This window comes from Rana temporaria, chromosome 3 (genome assembly GCF_905171775.1).
Source record: "Rana temporaria chromosome 3, aRanTem1.1, whole genome shotgun sequence".
In the NCBI taxonomy this organism is placed as follows: Eukaryota; Metazoa; Chordata; class Amphibia; order Anura; family Ranidae; genus Rana; species Rana temporaria.
The window spans coordinates 138,252,813-138,274,669 of NC_053491.1; the positions used below are offsets into that span (position 1 = coordinate 138,252,813).

General features: G+C 39.1%; 2 protein-coding genes across 2 annotated transcripts in view; one reads left to right on the forward strand and one right to left on the reverse strand.

Annotated features, from left to right (window-relative positions):
- The window catches only part of LRRC17 (leucine rich repeat containing 17), a 45,871-nt gene extending 42,365 nt beyond the window's left edge, over positions 1–3,506 (forward strand). Inside the window, exons 3-4 of the mRNA XM_040343481.1 lie at positions 2,015–2,170; positions 3,080–3,506. Coding sequence (XP_040199415.1) covers positions 2,015–2,170; positions 3,080–3,483 — 560 coding nt within the window. The 3' untranslated portion in view covers positions 3,484–3,506. The remainder of the gene's footprint in view (positions 1–2,014; positions 2,171–3,079) is intronic.
- FBXL13 (F-box and leucine rich repeat protein 13) overlaps positions 1–21,857 on the reverse strand; it is a 227,913-nt gene that overhangs the window by 141,173 nt on the left and 64,883 nt on the right. The window contains exons 7-9 of the mRNA XM_040343479.1: positions 16,072–16,176; positions 13,368–13,463; positions 11,279–11,414 (exon numbers count right to left, since the gene is read on the reverse strand). Of these exons, the coding sequence (XP_040199413.1) occupies positions 11,279–11,414; positions 13,368–13,463; positions 16,072–16,176 (337 nt within the window). The remainder of the gene's footprint in view (positions 1–11,278; positions 11,415–13,367; positions 13,464–16,071; positions 16,177–21,857) is intronic.

Consider the following 21,857-nt stretch of genomic DNA (forward strand, 5'->3'; position numbering starts at 1 on the left):
TGGTAAGAATAGCACAGATCAGAGGTATGTGAGAACTAGTCAGCAGGCATGAAAGATTTCCAGCACAGATCACAGGCATGTGGAAACTACTGAGCAGGCATGTGAGGTTTCCACATTACTTGGTATTGATAGCACAGTTCTTAGGCATTCAAGGACTACTAGGCAGGTTAGCCAGGCTGTGTACTTGCGGTTCAGGTGGTGGCTGACTGACGGTGCTGGAGGTCCTGGTGGTCCAGATCAGGGATGGCCTGTAGCAGGTTGCTGGCTGTGGAGGGATGGCCTGTAGAGGAGTGCCAGTTGTGGTGGTGGCTGCGGATTCGCAGATGACAGCTGGCGTCCTAACAAAATAGAGGAACGCCTAGCTGTCTGTCCTGGGCGTTCAAATAGAGTGCCGGGTAGGAGGGGGAGGAGCCGTGACTAACGCGGTCGCACTTTCGCGTTCCAGAGTGGAACGCACAGGCCGCGCACTGGAAGTGACGCTCACGGTGCCCAGAACGGAACGCAGCTGCCACGACAAGATGCAGCTGCGCCCGTTCTAAGTGTAAGTAATGGCGGCGTCATTACACTGTCACCTGGCCTCAAGCGACCTGACAAAAGCACTGTGATATTTCGATTCAGCTTGGATGGTGATAATAAACAGTCACAGTGAACATGTTGCTCTTTTTTTATGGAGCAAACTTTTTAAAGTGTTACTAAACCTTTGTTTTTTTTACAATAAAATAACAAACATGTTATACTTACCTGTGCAATGATTGTTCACAAAGCAGCTGGGATCCTCCTCTTCTCGGGTCCCACACCAGCACTCCTGGCCCCTCCCTCCTCCTGGGTGCCCCCAGAGCAAGTGGCGTACTCTGGAGCACCCAAGCAGCCGCAAATCTCAAACCACGTCTCTGTGTGTCTATTCACACACAGAGCCACAGCTCAGCTCACCCCCTCTGTCTCCTGATTGTGTCACTGGTCGTGATTGGCAGCAGGAGGAGCCAACAGCTCCCACTACAGCCAAAAGCCAATCAGGAGTGCGAGTCTCCAGAGAGTCAAGGTTCTTTAGGACATCACTGGTTTGAGAGGGGGCTCAGGTAAGTTATAGGGGACTGGGGGGGAGGGGGAGCTGCTGCACACAGAAGGCTTTTCATGCATAGAAGGTAAAAAAAAAAACTGTGATTTTACAACCACCATAACTTTCTGTTCTCAGGGAACCCCTGCTAGTAATTACTATATCTACAGCTCAAGTGATGAGGGTCACGTAAAAAAATGGTCCTTACACTTGTGTTTCTTAGGAAGAATGCCCCCTACAGATAGATAAAACAAGATCATTGGTGTCAATCTGAAAGTCAGATGAAGCTTATTGCTCAAGGAACAACTAGCAAGCTCAGGGGGAACCCTAGGGTTCTACGGAATCCTGGTTGAGAAACAGTGCCATAGAGGAAAGGGAATAATTTTTCCACTAATGCAGACATTTTTCAGAAATGTTGCAAAATCCACAAAGGCTATAATAAACTCTGCTGTCTGCCAAATATCACAGTAAAATAAGGTAAAATAAATGTTTATTGTGTTCTTTAGAGGGGAGGAAAGTGAGCTAAGGTTGGTATATTAATACTAAATGTTTGGGGGAAAAGACTTTCTACTTTCAAAAAGAGCTCAAAAAGGTATAGAGGGCAAAGATGCAAGGTATGTTAATACACTGGCTTCATCTTACTACATGAACTAAAACATTTCCAAAAGGTTGATTTTTTTAATTAACAAAACAGTCATACCAAATTGTCCATAGTCAATACACATAAAATGCTAAAAAGGTGATAAAAAATGCTAAAAGGGTGATAAAAAGATGATAATTTAAAGCTCACTAATATTAATATCAGTCACATATCCAATTTATACAAGAGAACATTAATCATTTACATTCTGAGAAAACACAGAAAGCACTTTTTCCTATAGCCAAATTAAACACAAAGGTAACGACTGTATAAAAGCAACAATATAAAACCACAAGCAATGATGATTTTTATTCTTTCAGAATTACAGCAAGTCCCAGATGACATTTCTTCAGACATCATAAAGCTAGATCTTTCCAGCAATAAAATCAAACGACTACAATCAAAAGAGTTTGTAGATGTTCCAAACTTGGAGATATTAAACCTAAGCAATAATGGAATGGAATCCATAGATGCAGGTAAGAAAATCTGTAACCTAAATCACTGTGAGATGAAACAAAACTCAAAAATGAAGCGATCAGTTCATACAAAAGAAAGTTGTATGTGTTATACCACAGATTTAGATTACGGCTACACTGGTAATAAACTCTTTTACACTGAGAAATTTCAAGAGACATTTAGGCAAGGTATTATACTTCCTTTTTTAGCACTCCCCCACTGCTGCTTCCTCCATTGCAGCCACCATTAAAATCCCCAGTGTCAGTTGCTGCCAGAGAGTAGGAGGAGCAGCGACACACCATCCTCAGTCATGTGACAGTGTTCAGGCCTAGACCTAAGCACAGTCACATGGAAGAAGGTGACGTGCTTCTCGATACTTCGAAGTACTGCAAAAAAATGTAATGGGCGAGTGCAGGCAGGCTGGGTATCGGTGGGTCATTGGAGCCACCTTGCACATAAATTTTTCCCTGAATTTGCAAGGTGACAGTGTCTCTTTCACTGCTTCTTAGCGTCAGTTCATCTAAAGCACACTAAAATAAATGAGATGCTAATAAGATAATGTTCAACTAGTAGTTAAATCTCTCAGCATCAAATAGCTTTTATCATTAGTGCACCCCTGCATCCTCCATCTAACCATCAGGTGCAGGTAGGTTCTTCTCAAAGTGAAGATTCTGGAAATGCCTGGCATTCAGTAAAGCACCCAATGGTGTGGCTGGGTTTGCAGGTCAGCTCCCTAACGGCAGCCCTAATGATTGCTTCACTGGCCACAGCGGACAGGCAGGACCAAGTTGAGTATTAAATCAATGGCCAAAGAAATAGTCAAGTTTAAGCCAGGTCTACAACATTCTTTGTAGAATGTAACATGTCAAATGTAACATTCAATGGATTGCAATTTATAATTATACTGCTCTGTGCTTATATTTTGGCAGCTGCATTTTCTGGCCTCATGAATCTCCAAGAATTGGATCTATCAGAAAATAACCTTTCTAACTTCCAGTATGGAGTCCTGGAAGATCTGTATTTTTTGAAAAAGATGTGGCTTAGAGACAACCCCTGGAAGTGTGACTACCACATTCATTACTTGTTCTATTGGTTAAGGCACCACCACAATGTTAACTACAATGGTTTGGAATGCAAGGCCCCAGAAGAGTACAAGGGATGGTTTGTTGGGAAGTATGTCAGGAGTTATTATGAAGAATGCCCTAATGATAAACACCAAGTACATATTGGAGTTGATGATGATGAACGGGAGCAAACTGAAGGTGCTAAAATGAACTCAAAACAAAGTGATTCTTCAGCAAAACGGGGTGTCCTACTAACAGTGCTTAATTAAATCACTGGCTACATTTATGTTAAGAACCATTCCTTTTTTTTTAACAGAATGATTTCTATACAATGTCATTAAAATATTGGACCAGTGTTGTACAGAATTCATTTTTTTGGCATCTAACATAGATTTACACACATTTGAACTGTCTGGAATTGGTCAAAAAAACTAGGAAAACGCGAAAATGGAGATTGCCCAAATGGGGCATGGTTGGATAAAACTGGATGATTCCTAAATCGATCTCATATTTTGGTTTGAATTTAAACACAGGGGCTTGTTTATAAAGATGTTGCAAACTGGACCAGGTTTACAACTTTTTGCTTCAATTTACAATGATCTACAGACTGGCAAATGAAGAGTGCGATTGGGTGTTGAAAACAAAAATTGCAGGCTGGAAACAATTGGCAACATTATACAAAGGAAAAAAAAGAGATGAATGTATTTCAAGCTATTTAGAACACTGCAGTTATAATCTTGTAAAAAAAAAATAGCAAAGTTGTAATAAAATATGTCAAGAATAGTAAAAAATATAGTGGAATCTAAGTGACGAACCAGTGGATGTAAAGGTTGAACTAGCTCTTCAAGCTTTTATAAGTAGATCAAATAGTGAAATTGGAAAAACAGTGAATTGTCCTTTTCAATACTTCAGAAATAGGAGATAATTATATATGCCATCTTAAAAAAATTAAATATTATGGAACTGGGCTTGAGTTTCTGATATGATGAAGCAAGCAGGCTTTTTTGAACATAACTAATTCTCAGTTGCTATATTTTCAATGACAATGGGTTGGTGTATCACATCTAAAACAGAATACCTAAATGTATAACTCTTATGCCGCGTACACACGATCGGAAATTCCGCCAAGAAAAGGCCGATGTGAGCTTTTGGTTGAAAATTCCAACCTTGTGTAGGCTCCATCGGAATTTTTCTTTTGCAATTTCCGCCAAGAAAAATTTGAGAGCTGGTTCTAGTCGAAAATTCCGATCGTCTGTATGAAATTCGACGCGCAAAAAAACACGCATGCACGGAATCGATTTGACGCATGCTCGGAGTCAGTGAACTTACATTTTCTCGGCTCGTCGTAGTGTTGTACGTCACCACGTTCTTGACGGTGGGAATTTTGTGTGACCGTGTGTATGCAACACAAGTTTGGGCCAAAATTCCGTCAGCAAAAAATCCACGGTTTTCTTGTCGGAATTTCCGATCGTGTGTACGCGGCATTACTCCAATCTGCAAGTACATACAACAAAATGCCCAGTGTACTGCAGAGGTTACACCAGATTGTGTACAAGATGTAACACGTCATGAAGTATTTTGCTATAATCATATGAATATGATATCGTGAACAATTTTAAATATTGAGACGTCTATTCTAAGTGTATAGTGATTTTCCTCCTGGCATCCATAACAATATTTAAAATTAGCCATTGATTTACATTTTAAGCTATGTGCTGTTTGCTTATATTAGAGTACAGACTCCATTTTGTAACTAGTGATGGGCACATTTTCCAGGGTTTGGCAAATCCTGCTCAAAATGTGTTGAATTCAAATCTTTTAAGTCCAAAGGGGGAAATCTTGTTAACTTTTGTCCATTTTTATTAAGTGTCCTACCATCTGCAGGATACTTTTAATAAGGAAGAATTGGCTGAAATGTACTAGAGACAAAGAGTATTGGTAGGGGGTTTTCCTACAAGAGTTATGAGACAGCAGATTATATATCAGTAGAAAAAATGGCCAGAACCAGGACAAATTTAATTAGCAAGGCTAGGCCTGAATTTATTTGCGACAAGGAACAGCAGCTGGGTCTTTACTACAAAAATTAGGATACTGCAGGGGATACAACAATGTGACATTGACCACTAGCAGGATAGTTTTAATTAGGGATAATAGGCCTAACTGGTGTATACCTAACTTCTATATTATCTATAGAAATAGGGGGGTTAATGAGACTGATGTAATGTGAGGTTGTTAGAGTGCACACTCATTTTACACTTTTTTATTACATGTTAAAGCAGTGCATTGCAAACAAAATGCAGCTCCAGGTACAGGTGGTCAAGAGCAAGTAAATGCTCCACTTTAGGCACCCCAAACTTAAAAAAGGTCAGTTCAACATATAAAAAAGATCCCACAAAAGAAATGAAAACCCCAAAATATTATTCCTAATAGAAAAGCCCACTATGTATAGGACAGTTTTTTTTATAGTGGGGATGCTGGCTTAAGCAGGCTTTTTTGCCCTTCTAAGTCTGCTGGCAATGGTTGAAAAGCCATGCCGTGCATTATGGTTTTAAAAAAAAAGTGAATCTGAACATACATTTGCTAGGAATATTTGCCTTGACCCCATGGTAATCATGAACCCTAATGTCATTCCTATTTGTAACTAGATCAACAAAGCCATAAATAAATCTACCCGAGCCAAAAGTGGAAGTACAGGAGGACTGGACTGGGGGCATCTCTCTTCTTGTCTGTAATAATATATTTTGTGCTGGTATCCCCGAATGGTGATTTTCCCCCTCAGACCTCTAACAAAGCAGGATCCAGAGTGGGAGACAGATGCTGGGATTATATATATCTCTACTCCCTGATTATATCTGCGATCTTCCAGCATCTACGTCATTTGCATCCCTGAGAAGTTATATGACCTAATGCAGAGCGTTGCAAAGGAAGTATATGCTAGCAGGATGCAAAATTGTGAAATCTGTTGGTATTTGTTAAAGAAAGCTGAATGATAAGGGTTATTTTTTATTTTTTATTTAGGCAAGTTCATTTTTTACAGAACAGCAGTTTACTTTATAAAGTACTTTATAGTTTACAATTCAGCCCATACACCCAACTGTTTTAATACATATATTGAGAAGGTGTTATTTAATAAACCATGTTCTTAAAAACAACACCCACCTTTTACTACATCCTCCAATCACTGCAGCACACTTTGGGATGCATTTTTTTTTTATTTGCAGAGCTATTTGTATTGCAAATGTGCATGTAGATTAGTTCTGTGCAAATGCTGGCAAAATCAATGCAGCTTAGGATGAGAGGAAATATATATTTTTACTCTAATTATCAATTCTATCTAGTGGCCGTAATGCAGTATTTTCCGGATGTATGCTATTCTAATGAATGAATAACATCTGAGCTGGGGAGAAAATCGCATATTAAAAATACATTTTGCCGGCATTCACACAGAACTAATGTATATGTAGTTTTGCAGGATGAATAAGCTCTGCAAATTTTTTTTTAAATACACTCCATTGTGTATTGAACTTTCTTCAACACACAGGAGAAGCTGTCCATACAATAAAAAAGGCAAGTTTGTTGTATTTGCCTCACAGGCCAAAATTTCTCAATCCACTGCAGAGTAAAAGTAAAGCATTATATATAATGTATTTTAGGTTTCCATCAACATTTACAGTATTTTATTATTTAAAGAAAAAAAAACCTTTCCTGCACTGAATAAACCAATGAAGACTGTAAGAAAGAGTTAGGACTCATTTACACTTGTGATTGAACTGCAATTTTAATGCCATGCACTGCTCCCCTCTAAGATGCAATAGCAGTGGAGGAATGGTGTTAATTTGCAGCGATCATGATTCTTTATATCGTGGTTCCGCAAAAAATATTTCCACTGTCTCATTTGGCGGGCAGTACCGCTAAACGTAACTCACGTGCAAGGGTTCAGGGGTTAATATAGATGGTAAGGAGACGACATAACGCTTCCCCGTCACCTGTCAAATTCCCTCTGAATAGCAATCCCGAATCATATTCAGAGGGCAACGTGAGTGTAACAGTAGCTCTATGGGTTTAGCCGTCAATGTATGAATAGTAACATCATCAAGTTTATTGGGAAAACGTGCCGTGCCATGCCTGGCTATAGCCCATATAAATAATGGCAGCAAAAGATGGGCTAATGTCTCCCCAGGAACAGTGATGCTCTATTGTGCCAGGATCCACCACGGTTTGTTCCTGAACATATCTGATAGACACAGGTGCTGCAGTCAACACTTTCCTTCTCTCCTCTCACAGAGAGAAAGAAGAATCAGTTTTATTGCACAAACATTTCACGTGTTTGAAAATCTCCATGAGCAACACTGAGCGGAAATACTTCTTATTACTTAGCCCTTAATGCTCCAGTCCTTAACCATGCATTACATTGAATTGGGGCAGAAACAAGTCATTTATAGCCACCCTTAGGTGAGTATGCAGGTAATTGAGTAATGCTATTTATCTTCAGGAGTAGGAATTACATGGGTTTAGTCTAAACTTGTTTCAAACCCAGCTTGGCAGAACCTATGGGAAGCCCTCACATGTTTTGAGTCTCCACTAGCCCAATCAGTTTTGACCGGGCATTCCCCACCCTGCAGCTGCAAGAACACAAAGAGGTAGGGATGCCCATGATGTTATTGACCTAATATGGTCACATGGCCATATTACGCCAAATACATTGACCAAATATAGATTTGTGGCCATATTAGGTCAATTACATCAAGCACATCCCTGCTCCTTTGTGTATGCACAGCTTGCGGGCTGCTGCTGTGTGGGCTAGTGAGGATGCAACCATGTGACAGTTTCCCATGAGTTCTGCTAAACTGGGTTCAAAGGTAATATTTGTTCAGGAAGTGATATTGGAAGACCATTGATCTGTCAAAGCCATAAAAACATAGGCATAAACTGTGCAACTATATAGATATCACCCTAATGATCAGTGCTGGTCACTAACATTGTGAACATGTCATGTTTTTTTTCAGGTAATTGTAATTTTTCAGGTAATGGTAATTTTCAAAGGTTTATCAAGGTGAGAATGCATAAAAATCCATATAAAGGTTAATTTTAGCACAAATTGTATTGACTAAACTTCAAAGTGTTAGCCAGTCTAATAAGTACAATCAAGAAAAAGGACACAAGTCACTATCTCCTACTATTAACAGTTCCTGACAATCAAACACTGATTTGTGTACCATGTGTACTTTTTAATACCTTTATAGATGTTTGCAATATGATTTCCACAAATCACAATTGTGACATTTTCCAAAGGCCTTTAAGTGAAGCACAATAATTATATGTGTAATAACAACAACAATTTTTTTGAAATTTTGGTAAAATACAAACCTAGTATTATTTAAAGAAAATGCACTTCATTATAATGAATGTATATATGGCACTGAGAAGTGTATATAGGATTTTGTACTTTGTAATCATGCAATAAATCATCCACAATAAAGTATACCAGTTTCATGCTTATTGAGGCACACTTTGCAAATTAAGTATTAGGGCACACTTTATAGCGCATTTTTACATATTAAAATATACTTTTTTTTTACTTGTTCAATCATTTTTTTATTGGAGTTTTAGGGAATGGTTGACAAAAGCATATGAGAGATGCAATGCGTTTCGTATACATGGCAATTGGTAACATAAGGAAGATTTAAATGACAAATCAGTTTGCATCAAAAAAAATTACCAACTGAGCAATGGCAAAGTGCAACTAGCAAGAAACACAATAAGAGCATCACCCATCATAGTTAAATTATAAGGTAGCAGTAAGGTTGAACCAGAAGTGACATACCTTTGTGTTTTCAGAATATGGCCTCAATAAAACTGGACTTTATACCTTCAGCAGTTAACTTTTTGGTTTAATAACAAAGTCAGTATAATTACTTCTATGTGGAAAAGATATGCCTGCCTTGAAATGGAGATTATGGTGCAAGAGCTATGTGCATGTGTCTCACATGCTCATGAAGCCAACCGGGCCCTAAAACTTCACTTTTATTATAACGAAATAAAAAAAAAGAAATACAAAAATATGGTGACATAAATTATTGTGTAGTAGCTCCTATAGGTGTATGCTGGAAAATACGAAGTTGACACTGGACTCCAAAGTATTTCCTAAAGAGGTAACTACCTCCAACTAATCTTGACTCATCTTAACGGTCCAAATTGTAACTCTGTACTGAAGCTAAAAAACTTTCTAAATTCAAATCTCAGTACACCCCAACAAAACACAAACAAAGCACTAAATAAATGAAAAAGCCCAAAACTCTACATGTTTCACAATAATTAAACGCTTAGCTTTTCCTCAAATGATGTAAAGTGAATAAACTCATATAATAATAGCGGCGGCCATTTGCTGGCCTTTATTTATAATTGCTCTTAGATTAGCTCAATTGAATCATAATGCATGTTATGTTCTTGTGTCTGCATTATCGCGCATACGCACACTCCGGCATAATGATGTCATCACCCCACACGTGTGCATTGCAGTACAATTTCCTTATACACTAGTGAAATACTGGGTTGTGGATTACCACAACTCACCACTAGGAGAAAATTTATATAATTTCACCTCTGACTATCAAAGGTGCCATCTTGTGGATATTATTTAAAACGCTTATAATCCCTGCATTTCCACAAAACACACATACATTTTTTTTTTAGTTCTTTATGCCACCATCTTTTTACATTAAATATTAAAAACCTCTCTGGATTCACGAGTCGGTACCAGTCAGCTGTACCAAATCTCCATCTTTTCTCTTTTTGTTTCCTACTAAAGAGCATTCTTGACCCTGCAAAATGATTGTTATAAGTCCTTTTTGGCCTAGCCATGATCCTAAAATTTATAAAGAGAGTCCTGCTCTTATTCAGAAACGTATACTATGATGAGCAGTTATGGCTTGCACGCAAAAATTGTCCAGTTGGGATACCTTTTTTAGGGATTTGGGGGTATGGCTTGTCCAATGCAATAAATTGTTAGTAGATGTTGGTTTTCAATAAATTGTACTTAAAATGATCCCTCCTTTACCCCTGCTGATCTTTTATTTAAATCACTTTGGATTTCTCTGGTGAAGTACATAGTATTGGAGTTAAGTACTTCCACAAACCCCGGAATGCTGCCAGTCCATAGTATGAACAAGTCGTCTATGAACCTTGCCCAAAGCAAAAAAGTATGTGTTCCTGCATTTCATCCATAAACACAATCATGTTCTCCCACTAACCCAAAAATAATTTGGCATATGGAGGCATACACACAATCCCATTGCTGTGCTGACAACCTGTTGGTATGTAGTATAATTAAACAAAAAACGGTTGTGTTCAAGAATAAACTGTAATAGTTTAAGAACACAGGTAGTATATGTTTCTGAATATCCCTTCTTTTGGTTTGTAAAAAATATGCACAAGCATGTATCCCTAGTCGAGGTTGCATCTTTCTATGAAGTACTTCTATGTCTAGACTGGCAAAATCTGTGTCTTATGTGATGGTTAAGAACATAACATTTGTGATGATGGTATAGTGACAATCTCAGCGCAATTATGAATGAAGGTCAGAAAATGGTGTCCGCCATTATTAAATGTGTTTAAATCACATTTTATTACTTCACACCACTTTTTTAGCCCTAATGAAGCCCTTTATTTAGGGCAAAACATGTTGAGTTTTAGGGTTTGGGGTTTTTCCATGTATTTAGTGCTTCGTTTGTGATTTATCGGGTGTGCTGGGATTTGAATTAAGAATTGTTCTTCAGGTAGAGAGTACAGAGTCACAGTTTGGACCCTTAAGATGAGTCAAGACTGGCAAGAGGTAGTTACTTCTTTAGGAAATACTTCACAGTCCGTTCTCAAGGTCATATTTCTCAGCATACACTGGTAAGAGTTACTACACATTTATTTATTTCACAATTTTGGGGGTTTTAATTTTGTAATAATAAAAGTGACGTTTTAGGGTCCAGTGAACTTTATGTGTGGTTAGACACCATCTATCTTTACTAATTATTTTGACAATTCAGGCACGTTGTTATCATTTTTGCTTCTTACCTATGCCTTTAAATGTAGACCAGAGAAGAGAAGAACATCTGCGGAGATTTAAACGTATAACATAAGGGCGGCACTTGCGTAAGATATTCACCACAAATCTATCTTTAATACGGTGCCTCACTGAGGAAAAATCAATCTAGATAAAGGAAAGACAACAAACTAATGTGAAAAGGATTTTGCAAGTAGAAACGCAACTATATAAAAGACAGTAAAAGGAAGTAGATAAAAGTATTAACATTCACATTACTTGGGGCACTCACGTCCTAATATCTGCTCTAACCCACTCATATTTGGTATTATGGACAATTTTATTATTCAGTTTCTCAGGTTATTACCAAGTTTAATATAAAGGGTACACCTTAAGGCCCCTGACCCTAAACCTTTACCTGCCCTAACACTTAATTCACCAGAACCATATGTTTTAACCACTGCAGGCATCATCCCAGTATAACCACTGAACCCTGAGGAATTCCTTAAGGGCGGGAAGTGGTTAAATGGTTTGTCGCTACTTTGTATGGACAGGATAATCTGCTAAAAAAATAAGTTAACAAGATAACAGACTTAATGAGTGGATCTCCAGATAAAAATAAAGGAATTCAAGCCTAATAAGAGTAAACTATTGCAGCCGCTACATCTTAGAATCGGTAAGCTGCATTGTAATTTTTGGGTTTAATACTGTTTTAACATAACTCTAATGCTGCGTACACATGGTCGGAATTTCCGACAAGAAAAGTTCGATGTGAGCTTTTGGTCGGAAATTCTGACCCTGTTTAGGCTCCATCAGACTTTTTCTGTCGGAATTTCTGACAGCAAAAATTTTCCGCCGGAAAAGTTCTTGTCGGAAAATTACGATCGTCTGTGTGCAATTCCGGTGCACAAAAAAAACACACATGCTCAGAATCAATTCGACGCATGCTCGGAATCATTGAACTTAATTTTTCTCTGCTCGTTGTAGTGTTGTTACGTCACCGCGTTCTTGACGTCGGAATTTTGTGTGACCGTGTATATGCAACACAAATTTGAGCCAAAATTACGTTGGAAAAAAATCCACGTTTTTTTTTGTCGGAATTTCCAATCATGTGTACGCGGCATTACTCTAACCATTAAAATTTGCTCTTAAAGTGATATTAAAGTATTGTTTTTTTTGTTTCAAAATAACAAACAAGTCATACTTACCTGCTCTGTGCAAAACCACTGCACAGAGCAGGTAAGTATGACTAGTTTGTTATTTTTAAACTTAAAAAAGACTCTAATATCACTTTAAGAGTTAATTTTAATAGTTAAAAAAGGTTATGCCCAAATCCTCCTCTTCTTGGGTCCCTTGCCGGAGCTCCTGGCCCCTCCCTCAGGCTGAGTGTCCCTACAGCAAGTAGCTTGCTACAGGGGCACCCGAGCCGAGCAGCTGCTCTGTGTGTCCATTCAGACACAGAGCTTTGGCTTGGCCCCACCCCCTCTCTCTCCTCATTGGCTCACTGGCTTTGAGTGACAGCAGCGGGAGCCAATGGCACCCACTGCTAAGTACCAGAAAATCAGGAGGGAGAGCCCTGGCCAGCCGAGTCTCTTGTGCGACATCGCTGGATAGAGATGGGCTCAGGTAAGAATTAGAGGGGCTGTATCTTAATGTATAGAATGCATCAAGATAAAAAAACTTCTGCCTTTACAACCACATTAATCCTTATCCTACAATAAAGCAGATGTAGGATTGGCTGAGTACAGAGTAAAGGACAAGATATAGCCACCTACAGAATGTGGCAGCACATGACAAGATGGCAAGGCCTACAACTTAAATTTTGGACATATGGTGGTTGTGTGTGAATGCATGTTTTTATTATTACTGAACGAGCACTCATGAGACTTGCAGCTAGTAAATAAGTTACTTGGACATGTTTCTTGATAAACAGCATGTTCACCATTTATCATGTCAAATGATATTGAGAGATTATACGTCTTCAGCATTACAGAACAAGTCTAGTTAAATATGACTAACTAGTACTAGATATACCGCAACCTGGATAAACTAAAACCTTGACAGCCATATGTGGTGTATACATTTTGGGAATCGTGAACAATAAAATGTACCGGTACTTACACTATTCCAAAGAGAACTATTTTGTGTTATTATCTTCCAAGATCGACACACTTGAGCACTCCTTGCAAGATCTATCAAATCCATGAAAGCAAATATCTGTAGAAATAAAAAATAATACAGCATATTGTGGAAGCATATGGAATAAATACAAAAGATGAAAGGTGGGAAAAACAAAACTGGGACTGTGTCTCTAACCACAATGTAAATGTGCACTATATTACAGCAATATGTTCTGCTGTGCAGTTGGCAGGGTTCCAATGCTAATGTAATGCACAAAAACGTGGAACTTACTCGTTTAGGTTGCCAAATGCAAAATGTAATACTATGTTTTCTATTTGTATGGCTGCTGTTATTTCCTTTTTATTAATGAATGTAAGCATTTGATATGTGAAGCAACAGTATGTGAAGGAAACAAGCAAAGGGAAAATGTAGTTAGAATTTATAATGAAGATCTGCTTGCACATTACTGATAGGCTTAGTTATTGCAAACACATTTGCTCAACCCCCTCATAAACAAAGAGAACGAAGTAGGATTTTTCCTTTTGGTTGGTCCAAAATAGAGCATCTAAAAAAGCTGCAATTTTACTTATTTGTATGGTATGCAAATGGGGACATGTAACAAATATAAAGTAGGTTTTATCTAAATTTGGCTGCAAACTTGGAAATACACTTGACAATTAATTATTAAAAAGTGTTACTAAAGGTTTGTTTAAAAATAAATAAAAATAACAAACTTGTCATACTTACCTCCACTGTGCAGCTCGTTTTGCACAGAGTGGCCCCGATCCTGGTCTTCTGGTGTCCCTCGGCGGTTGTCTCGGCTCCTCCCCGCATCAACTAACCCCCTTGGGAAGCGATTTCCCAAGGGGGTTACCTTGCGGGCGTGATTCCGAGTCCAGCACTTGTGTCCATAGACACAAATGCCGGACTCGGCCCTGAGTCATTGGATTTGATTGACAGCAGCACAAGCCAATGGCTGCGCTGTTATCAATCTATCCAATGAAGAGCTGAGAAGACCGGGCTAGAAAAACGAGCACGTTCTCGTCGGGGACTTTCGAGGGCTAGGGTAAGTAAAACAGGGTCTCGGGGGGGTAAGCATCGGGTGTTTTTTCACCTTACTGCATAGGATGCAGTAAGGTGAAAAAATCTGAACCTTTACAACCCCTTTACGTTATAATACACTTCTTCCTGCTTGACCAGTAATACAGTAGTTTCCAAACAGCTAGTTTTATAATTAAAAGTTTGGCGATTCTGTAATATTGTTTTCTGTTGTAGGTAATAAAAAATAAAAAATGAAATTTTCTACATACTCTTGTTTCAAACAATTAGTGCCAGCAAATTGGGACCTATATAACAAATGACAGATCCTGCAGCCTCACCTTTGGGTGTATGTTACAACTCACAGTAGGCTTTCACCGAAAAATATATATATTTTTTTTCTATGTTTTATTTTTTTTATTTATTTTTTATCTTTTTATTTTTTTGCACATATTACAAAATTAAATAACTCTTCAAAGACAAAACCATCAAAACAAAACTTTGTTTGTCCCACAAATAATTATACATGTCACCTCCGTAGCATAAGTGTCAGGTCACCTGTGGCCAGGTGACAAGTGCACCCCGTAGGGGTCAGGGATGCACCACAGGGAAGTGAACCCTATAGCCGACTACTGCTGGCAGGGAGGAAGCGTAACCCAAGATCACCCAGGGCGGAGTCTAAGACCCAGTTTTGTATTCACCAGAGCCTTTGATGGTAAGGATGGTCTTGGCCGCAACTGGGTCCAGGTCGCGTTCCCGGGATTCCTTAAGTCACACTCCGCAGGGAGAAAGGGGAAGCAGCCAGCAGGACAAACAGTGGTGATGGACAGGCCGAGGTCAGGGCAACAGGCAGACAAGGATAACCGTGGGACATGCAAATAGTCAGGGGCACAGGCAGACAAGGAAGTCGGGGACAAGCCAAAACGGTACACGGAAAGATGATCGTAGCACTCTGCAAACAGGAACTAGCAAACTACACTGCAGACAGGAACTAAGCATAGGAACACTGTTGAACAGCACTGCAGACCTGTAGAGCAACGGTTAATATAGGTTTCCTGGGATGGACTAGGGTGGAGCCATACAGGAAGAGGAAGTGATAAAAAGGGGAACCAGAGCAGGGTCAGCCTCTAATGAACACATGGAGATCAGGTAAGCAGACAGACTTGTTGCATATTCATGACAATAAGTACGGTAATAATGTGAGAAAATGCATAGACCCATAGCTGAAATATGAAAACAAGCCTGGAACATTGCTGATTTAAAAAAGTAGATTGTTCAATGTCACTGATTCACTTTTAAGGAAGACACAACATAGTCTTATCATAATTAACTTCTGATCTCTTAAAAAAACATGTGTTAGGTCATATGTATTGTGAGTTGAATAACTTTCAAATTAAATCAGATTTATGATGTGCTCTGAACAATAAAAAAGAAACCCTCTACTGCCAAATGAAGCATGCCTTATACTATGACTCACCCATACCAAACTTAACATACGTTCTTTATCAAAACAATAAAGAAATATACAAAACATATTCAAAAAACTTTGCAAGATGAAATGCATGGATTAAGTAGATTTAGGTATCCAGATGTGAACTGGCATATATAAAAGTGTGTGTTTTGTACACAAACACCAACATCAGTGCAAATATAGATCAACTTTTACCTTTAGAATAGCTTTCTGTGGCAACTGTGACACAGCATCTTCACCCTCTCTCACTGTAGATGACTCAAAGTTTCCTAAATCATCCATATCGCCTCTTTCCAATCGCTAGATAAAATAATGTAAGATATAGTATAAAGTTTAAATCAACACAAATGTTAAAGGATATATAAACCCAATCAATAAAGTATAAGCTTTAACATGTTTACGCAAATTTGATTATTTTTTTATTTTTTTATTAGTTTTGCAAAGAAAATACAATCAGAGCCTTTGGGTATAAATTTTGATTATTTTTAAATCTGTATCTTTCATTCAAATAATATCTACTGATCCTGCCATGAAGGTTCTTGTTCAAGCATTTCCTATAACAGAGAAAGGCTTCAAGTACATTGGCCTACATTTACCGCGGTCTCAGGAAAACACAAAATGTGCCGCAATTTTGAATTTTTTGCAATCAAAACGTTCCTATCCTTAACATGCGTTCAGGAGAGGGAGATTGAAGCTCATCTAAACTCAACAGCTTCTAAACTCTGCTAAAAGACTACAGTATGTGTACATAGACACATAGGGGTAGATCCACAAAAGAATTACGCCGGCGTATCTCTTGATACGCCGCATAATTTCAAATTTTGCGCGTCGTATCTTTGTTTTGTATCTACAAAACAAGATACGACGGCATCTCGGAGGGATCGGACAGGCGTACGTCTAAGTACGCCGTCGGATCTAAGATGCAATTTTTCGGCGGCCGCTAGGTGGCGTTTCCGTCGAATTCTGCGTCGAGTATGCAAATTAGCTAATTACGGCGATCCACGAACGTAAGTCCGGCCGGTGCATTTTTTTACGTCGTTTGCGTTCGGCTTTTTCCGGCGTATAGTTAAAGCTACTGTTATGAGGCATACTCAATGTTAAGTATGGCCGGCGTTCCCGCGTAGAATTTTTTTTTTTTTACGTTGTTTGCCTAAGTCGTTCGCGAATAGGGATTTGCGTAGAATGACGTCACCGTCGTGAGCATTGGCTTGTTCCGGGTTCATTTAGAGCATGCGCACTGGGATACCCCCACGGACGGCGCATGCGCAGTTTAAAAAAAACGTCGTTTACGTCGGGTCACAACGTATTTACATAAAACACGCCCCCATCACAGAGATTTGAATGGCGCGCCCTTACGCCACCGAAGATACACTACGCCGCCGTAACTTACGGCGCAAATTCTTTGAGGATTTGAAAAAAAAAGTTACGGCGGCGTAGTGTATCTTAGATACTCTGCGCCCAGGGGATTCTTGCTCGAAGGTACGTGGATCTGCCCCATAGGGGTTGATTTACTAAAGACAAATAGACTGAACTTTGTAAAGTGCAGTTGCCCTCTACAAGAGCAGTTGCTCCAGAGTTTAATAAATGAGCAGAAGCTCTGCTGACTTCCATCATCCAATCATGTGCAAGCAAAAATTGAATTTTTATTTATTTTCCTTGCATGTAATTGGGTATTGTTTGCAAATGGAAACGTTATCTCTGAAGCAACTGCCTTTAGTAAATCAATCCCATAGGATTTTATGAAGTTGTGTTTAGGAGCTTTGCCCAAAAAAAAAAAAAAAAAAGCGCTAAAGTGTAAGCTAGTGTACATAAAGCCTAACAAAGCTGTGTCCCTGTCTACCTGTCAAAGTAATGCACCTGTATTCTCACCCTGTTACAGGGACTCTTCTTGGAGGCCATTACAGGACCACATTACCCAGGCATTGTCCACTTTTGTCACCATCAGGAAACTCACCCTGAGAAATGCCACATAGTCATCACTTGAGTGCATGCATGTAGTTTGGACATGGCTGTAAAGGGGTTTCAGAAGATAAGCAGCACTGAGATGAAACAAAAGATGACAACCCGGTAAAATAGTATTATATTTAAAAGAAATTGGTAATTGTTTATGATACACAATGTTTCAGTAGACTAATAGGTAGATTCAGGTAGAGTTAGGCCGACTTATCAGTAGATAAGTCGACCTAACTCAGAATCTACGCCGACTTATGTTTAAGCGTATGCTCAAACAGAAATACGCTTAAACATATCTAAGATAGGACGGCTTGCGCTGTCCTATCTTCGATTGCAATATTTTGGATGGCCACTAGGTGGCGCTTCCATTGCAGTCGGCGTAGAATATGTAAATAAGTTGATACGCCAATTCACGAACGTACTCCCGGCCGCCGCAGTCGATTTACGCAGTTTCCGTAAAGCATTAGCAGGCCTAAAGTTATTCCATCTATTAGGTGGAATAACAATGTTAAAGTATGGCCGCCGTTCCCGCCGCGAGATTCGAATTGTTTACGTTGTTTGCGTAAGTCGTCCGCGAATCGGGATTTACGCCGTTTACGTCCACGTCAAAATCAATAGGCCCGTGTGGCGTACGGAGCCGCAATGCACACTGGGAAATGTAGGCGTCCGGCGCATGCACAGTTAAAAAAAAACATAAAAAATGTGAGGTCAAGCCTCATTACCATCAAACACGCCCCCCTCTAAGACATTTGAATTTGGCGCCCTTACACCCGCCCGCTTTAGGCTACTCCGCCGTATATTAGCAGGCAAGTACATTGAGAATCATGTACTTGCCTAGCTAACTTACGGCGGCGTAGCCTAAACACACTAAGCTACGCCGCCGCAAGTTTAGGCACAGCTACTTGAATCTACCTATAAGTACTTAAGTAGCTTATCCAATATCTACCTTGGCGGATCACGCATACTGGACAACGTAGAGAAAGTTACACGATGCTAGTAAAGAAAGGTATACAACTTTACTAACAGCTGTGTAACAGATGTAAAGCAACAAATGTCTAGGAAATGTCTACTTACAGTAATATATACTCTCTAAACACAATAAAATAGACCTTGGAATACTTCTTGTTTAAAGTTGAATGCAATGTTACCACACTGCCTTCTTTCTATTTGATTAATTCTGACATTATCTATTCTTTAAAAAATTAGCATACGTGGTACAAGGCACTTGCATTTTTTTTGGTGAAACTTTACTTCTTAAAGGCTGAACTTACACACCATTTGTGTCAACAATTCAGGGAATTAAACATATTTTCCATTTGGCATACCATTTTTCTGATAAGTTCTCCTATGATTTGAAATAACACTTTCTGCATTATTTTATAGAGTTGACAATGAAAATGATCTCTAAGGACAACAGTTTTCTTATTTATTCAAAACCTTATATGTCAAACATGATGAAATATCATCCCTTGCCCAGCCATAGATGCAGCAGCTGCCTTGAGGCCTATGTCCAAGCTACTCATCAAACCCAGCCAAAATGTGATGTGTTTTCAGACTAGAGGACTAAAGCTGCTGACATCTTCAGTGCATACAGAAATCATCATCAGTATTGTATCTTATCACAGGGTCAGTCTATAAATTAAATGTTTGAAGTCATGCAACAAAGTTTGTTTCTCTAAAAATCCAACTTTAGTTATGTGCTTGGAATGTTCTTACCAGTGCCGGCCCAAGACATTGTGCTGCCTGGGACCAAGACTGAAATGCTGCCCCCCCCCCCAGAAAAAAAATCACGCCAACCAAAAGGCCCCCACATTCATTATTTCATATCATGATAACTAAAGAGGACCTGTCATGGCTCTATACATGTATAGGAATATAAAGAGGACCTGTCATGGCTCTATACATGTATATAGAGGACCTGTCATTACTCTTTACATGTAAAGGAATATCAAGAGGACCTGTCATGGCTCTATAAATGCATATAGGACTATAAAGAGTACTTGACAAGGCTCTATACATGTATAAAGGAGTATACCGAGGGCCTGTCATGGCTCTATAGATGTATAAAGAAGTATAAAGAGGACCTGTCATGGCTCTATACATGTATATAGAGGACCGGTCGAGACTCTTTACATGTAAAGGAATATAAAGAGGACCTGCCATGGCTCTATAAATGTATATAGGAGTATAAAGAGGACCTGTCATGGCTCTAAACATGTATAAAGGAGTATAACGAGGGCCTGTCATGGCTCTATAGATGTATAAAGAGGGCCTGTCATGGCTCTGTACATGCATATAGGCGTATAAAAGGACCTGCCGTGGCTATATACATGTATTCAGGAGTATAAAGGGACCTGTCAATTGCCAGCGGCCACAATGTCTTTTGCGCAAACTAATCAATGTACGCTAATTGTGTTTTTTTTTTTGGTACCAAAAATATGTAGAAGAATACATATTGGCCTAAACTGAAGAAAATAGTTAATTTTTCAAAATTGTGGAGATATTTATTATAGCAAAAAGTTAAATATATATATTTATAGCACAAAAAATAAAAACCGCAGAGGTGATCAAAATTCACCAAAAGAAAGCTCTATTTGTGGGAAAAAAAAGTCATCAATTTTATTTGGGTAGCGGAGCTGGCGGAACGGGCTGGCGAGCATCAGTATGCTGCCCCCCTAAAAGTGCTGCCTGGTACCCATGGTACCACCCGGTCCCATCATAAGGCCGGCCCTGGTTCTTACCAATTAAAATGTTATTATGAATACATGAAAAACTAGTTCAGCTAGTAAAACATTCATCAGCAAGGGATTCTTGAATGATCACTGCTCAAAGTTGGCAGCTTTGAATGTTATATAGTTTTAATAAACCATAGATGATGTCACATTGGGGAACAATGCTGAGGAACACTCAACTGCTATTATAAAGTTTAAAATAAATCTTGCAACGTCTGTCTGAACTAACCCACTGGTTAGGTTAATTAAATTGTGTTGCTGTTTGGTTTCCTGGGCTAGAAGCAAAGACTTGTGACTTTGAATGATAATTGTGCCATCATGCGACGTTGTACCCAAATTACATTTTGATAATTTTTTAATTTGAATCTTATCTGGTTTTGCAGACTTAGTTTGCGCTTCTTTATTAATTTTCCTTTTTTAACCACTTCAGCACTGGAAGGTTTTACCCCCTAATGACCAGGCCACTTTTTGAGATACGGCACTGCGTTACTTTAACTGACAAATGCGCGGTTGTGCGACACTGTACCCAAATAAAATACCCACACATAGAGCTTTCTTTTAGTGGTATTTGATCACCTCTACGATTTTTATTTTTTGCGCTATAAACAAAAAAAGAGTGACAAGTTTGAAAATTACTTTTTGCTATAATAAATATCCCAAATTGTTTTAAAAAAAATGTTTTCCTTAGTTTAGTCTGATAGGTATTCTTCTACATATATTTGATAAAAAAAAAATAATCACAATAAGCGAATATTGATTGGATTGCGCAAAAGTTATAGCGTCTACAAAATAGGTTATTGATTTATGGCATTTTTATTATTATTATTTTTTTTTTACTAGTAATGGCGGTGATCTGTGATTTTAATCGGGAGTGCCACATTGCGGCGGACATATCGGACACTTTTGACACTCTTTTGGGACCATTGGCATTTAAACAGCGATTAGTGCTATAAAAATGCACTGGTAAGGAAGGAGTTAACACTAGGGGGAGATCAAGGGGTTAATTATGTTACATAGGGAGTGATTCTAACTGTAGGGGGAGGGGACTCACAAGGGGAGGAGACCAATCGGTGTTCCTCTGTACTGGGAACACATGGATCGGTCTCCTCTTATCTGACAGGACATGGATCTGTGTGTTTAAACACACAGATCCACGTCTCTGCTCTGTGATGAGCAATCGTGGGTGCCCGGCGGATATAGCGGCCGCCGGGCACACGCATCGGGTGATGCGGCGCGTGCGCGCTCTCCACAATGCCAGGAAGCCAAGGACGTCATATGAAGGCCGCCTGGAGGGAC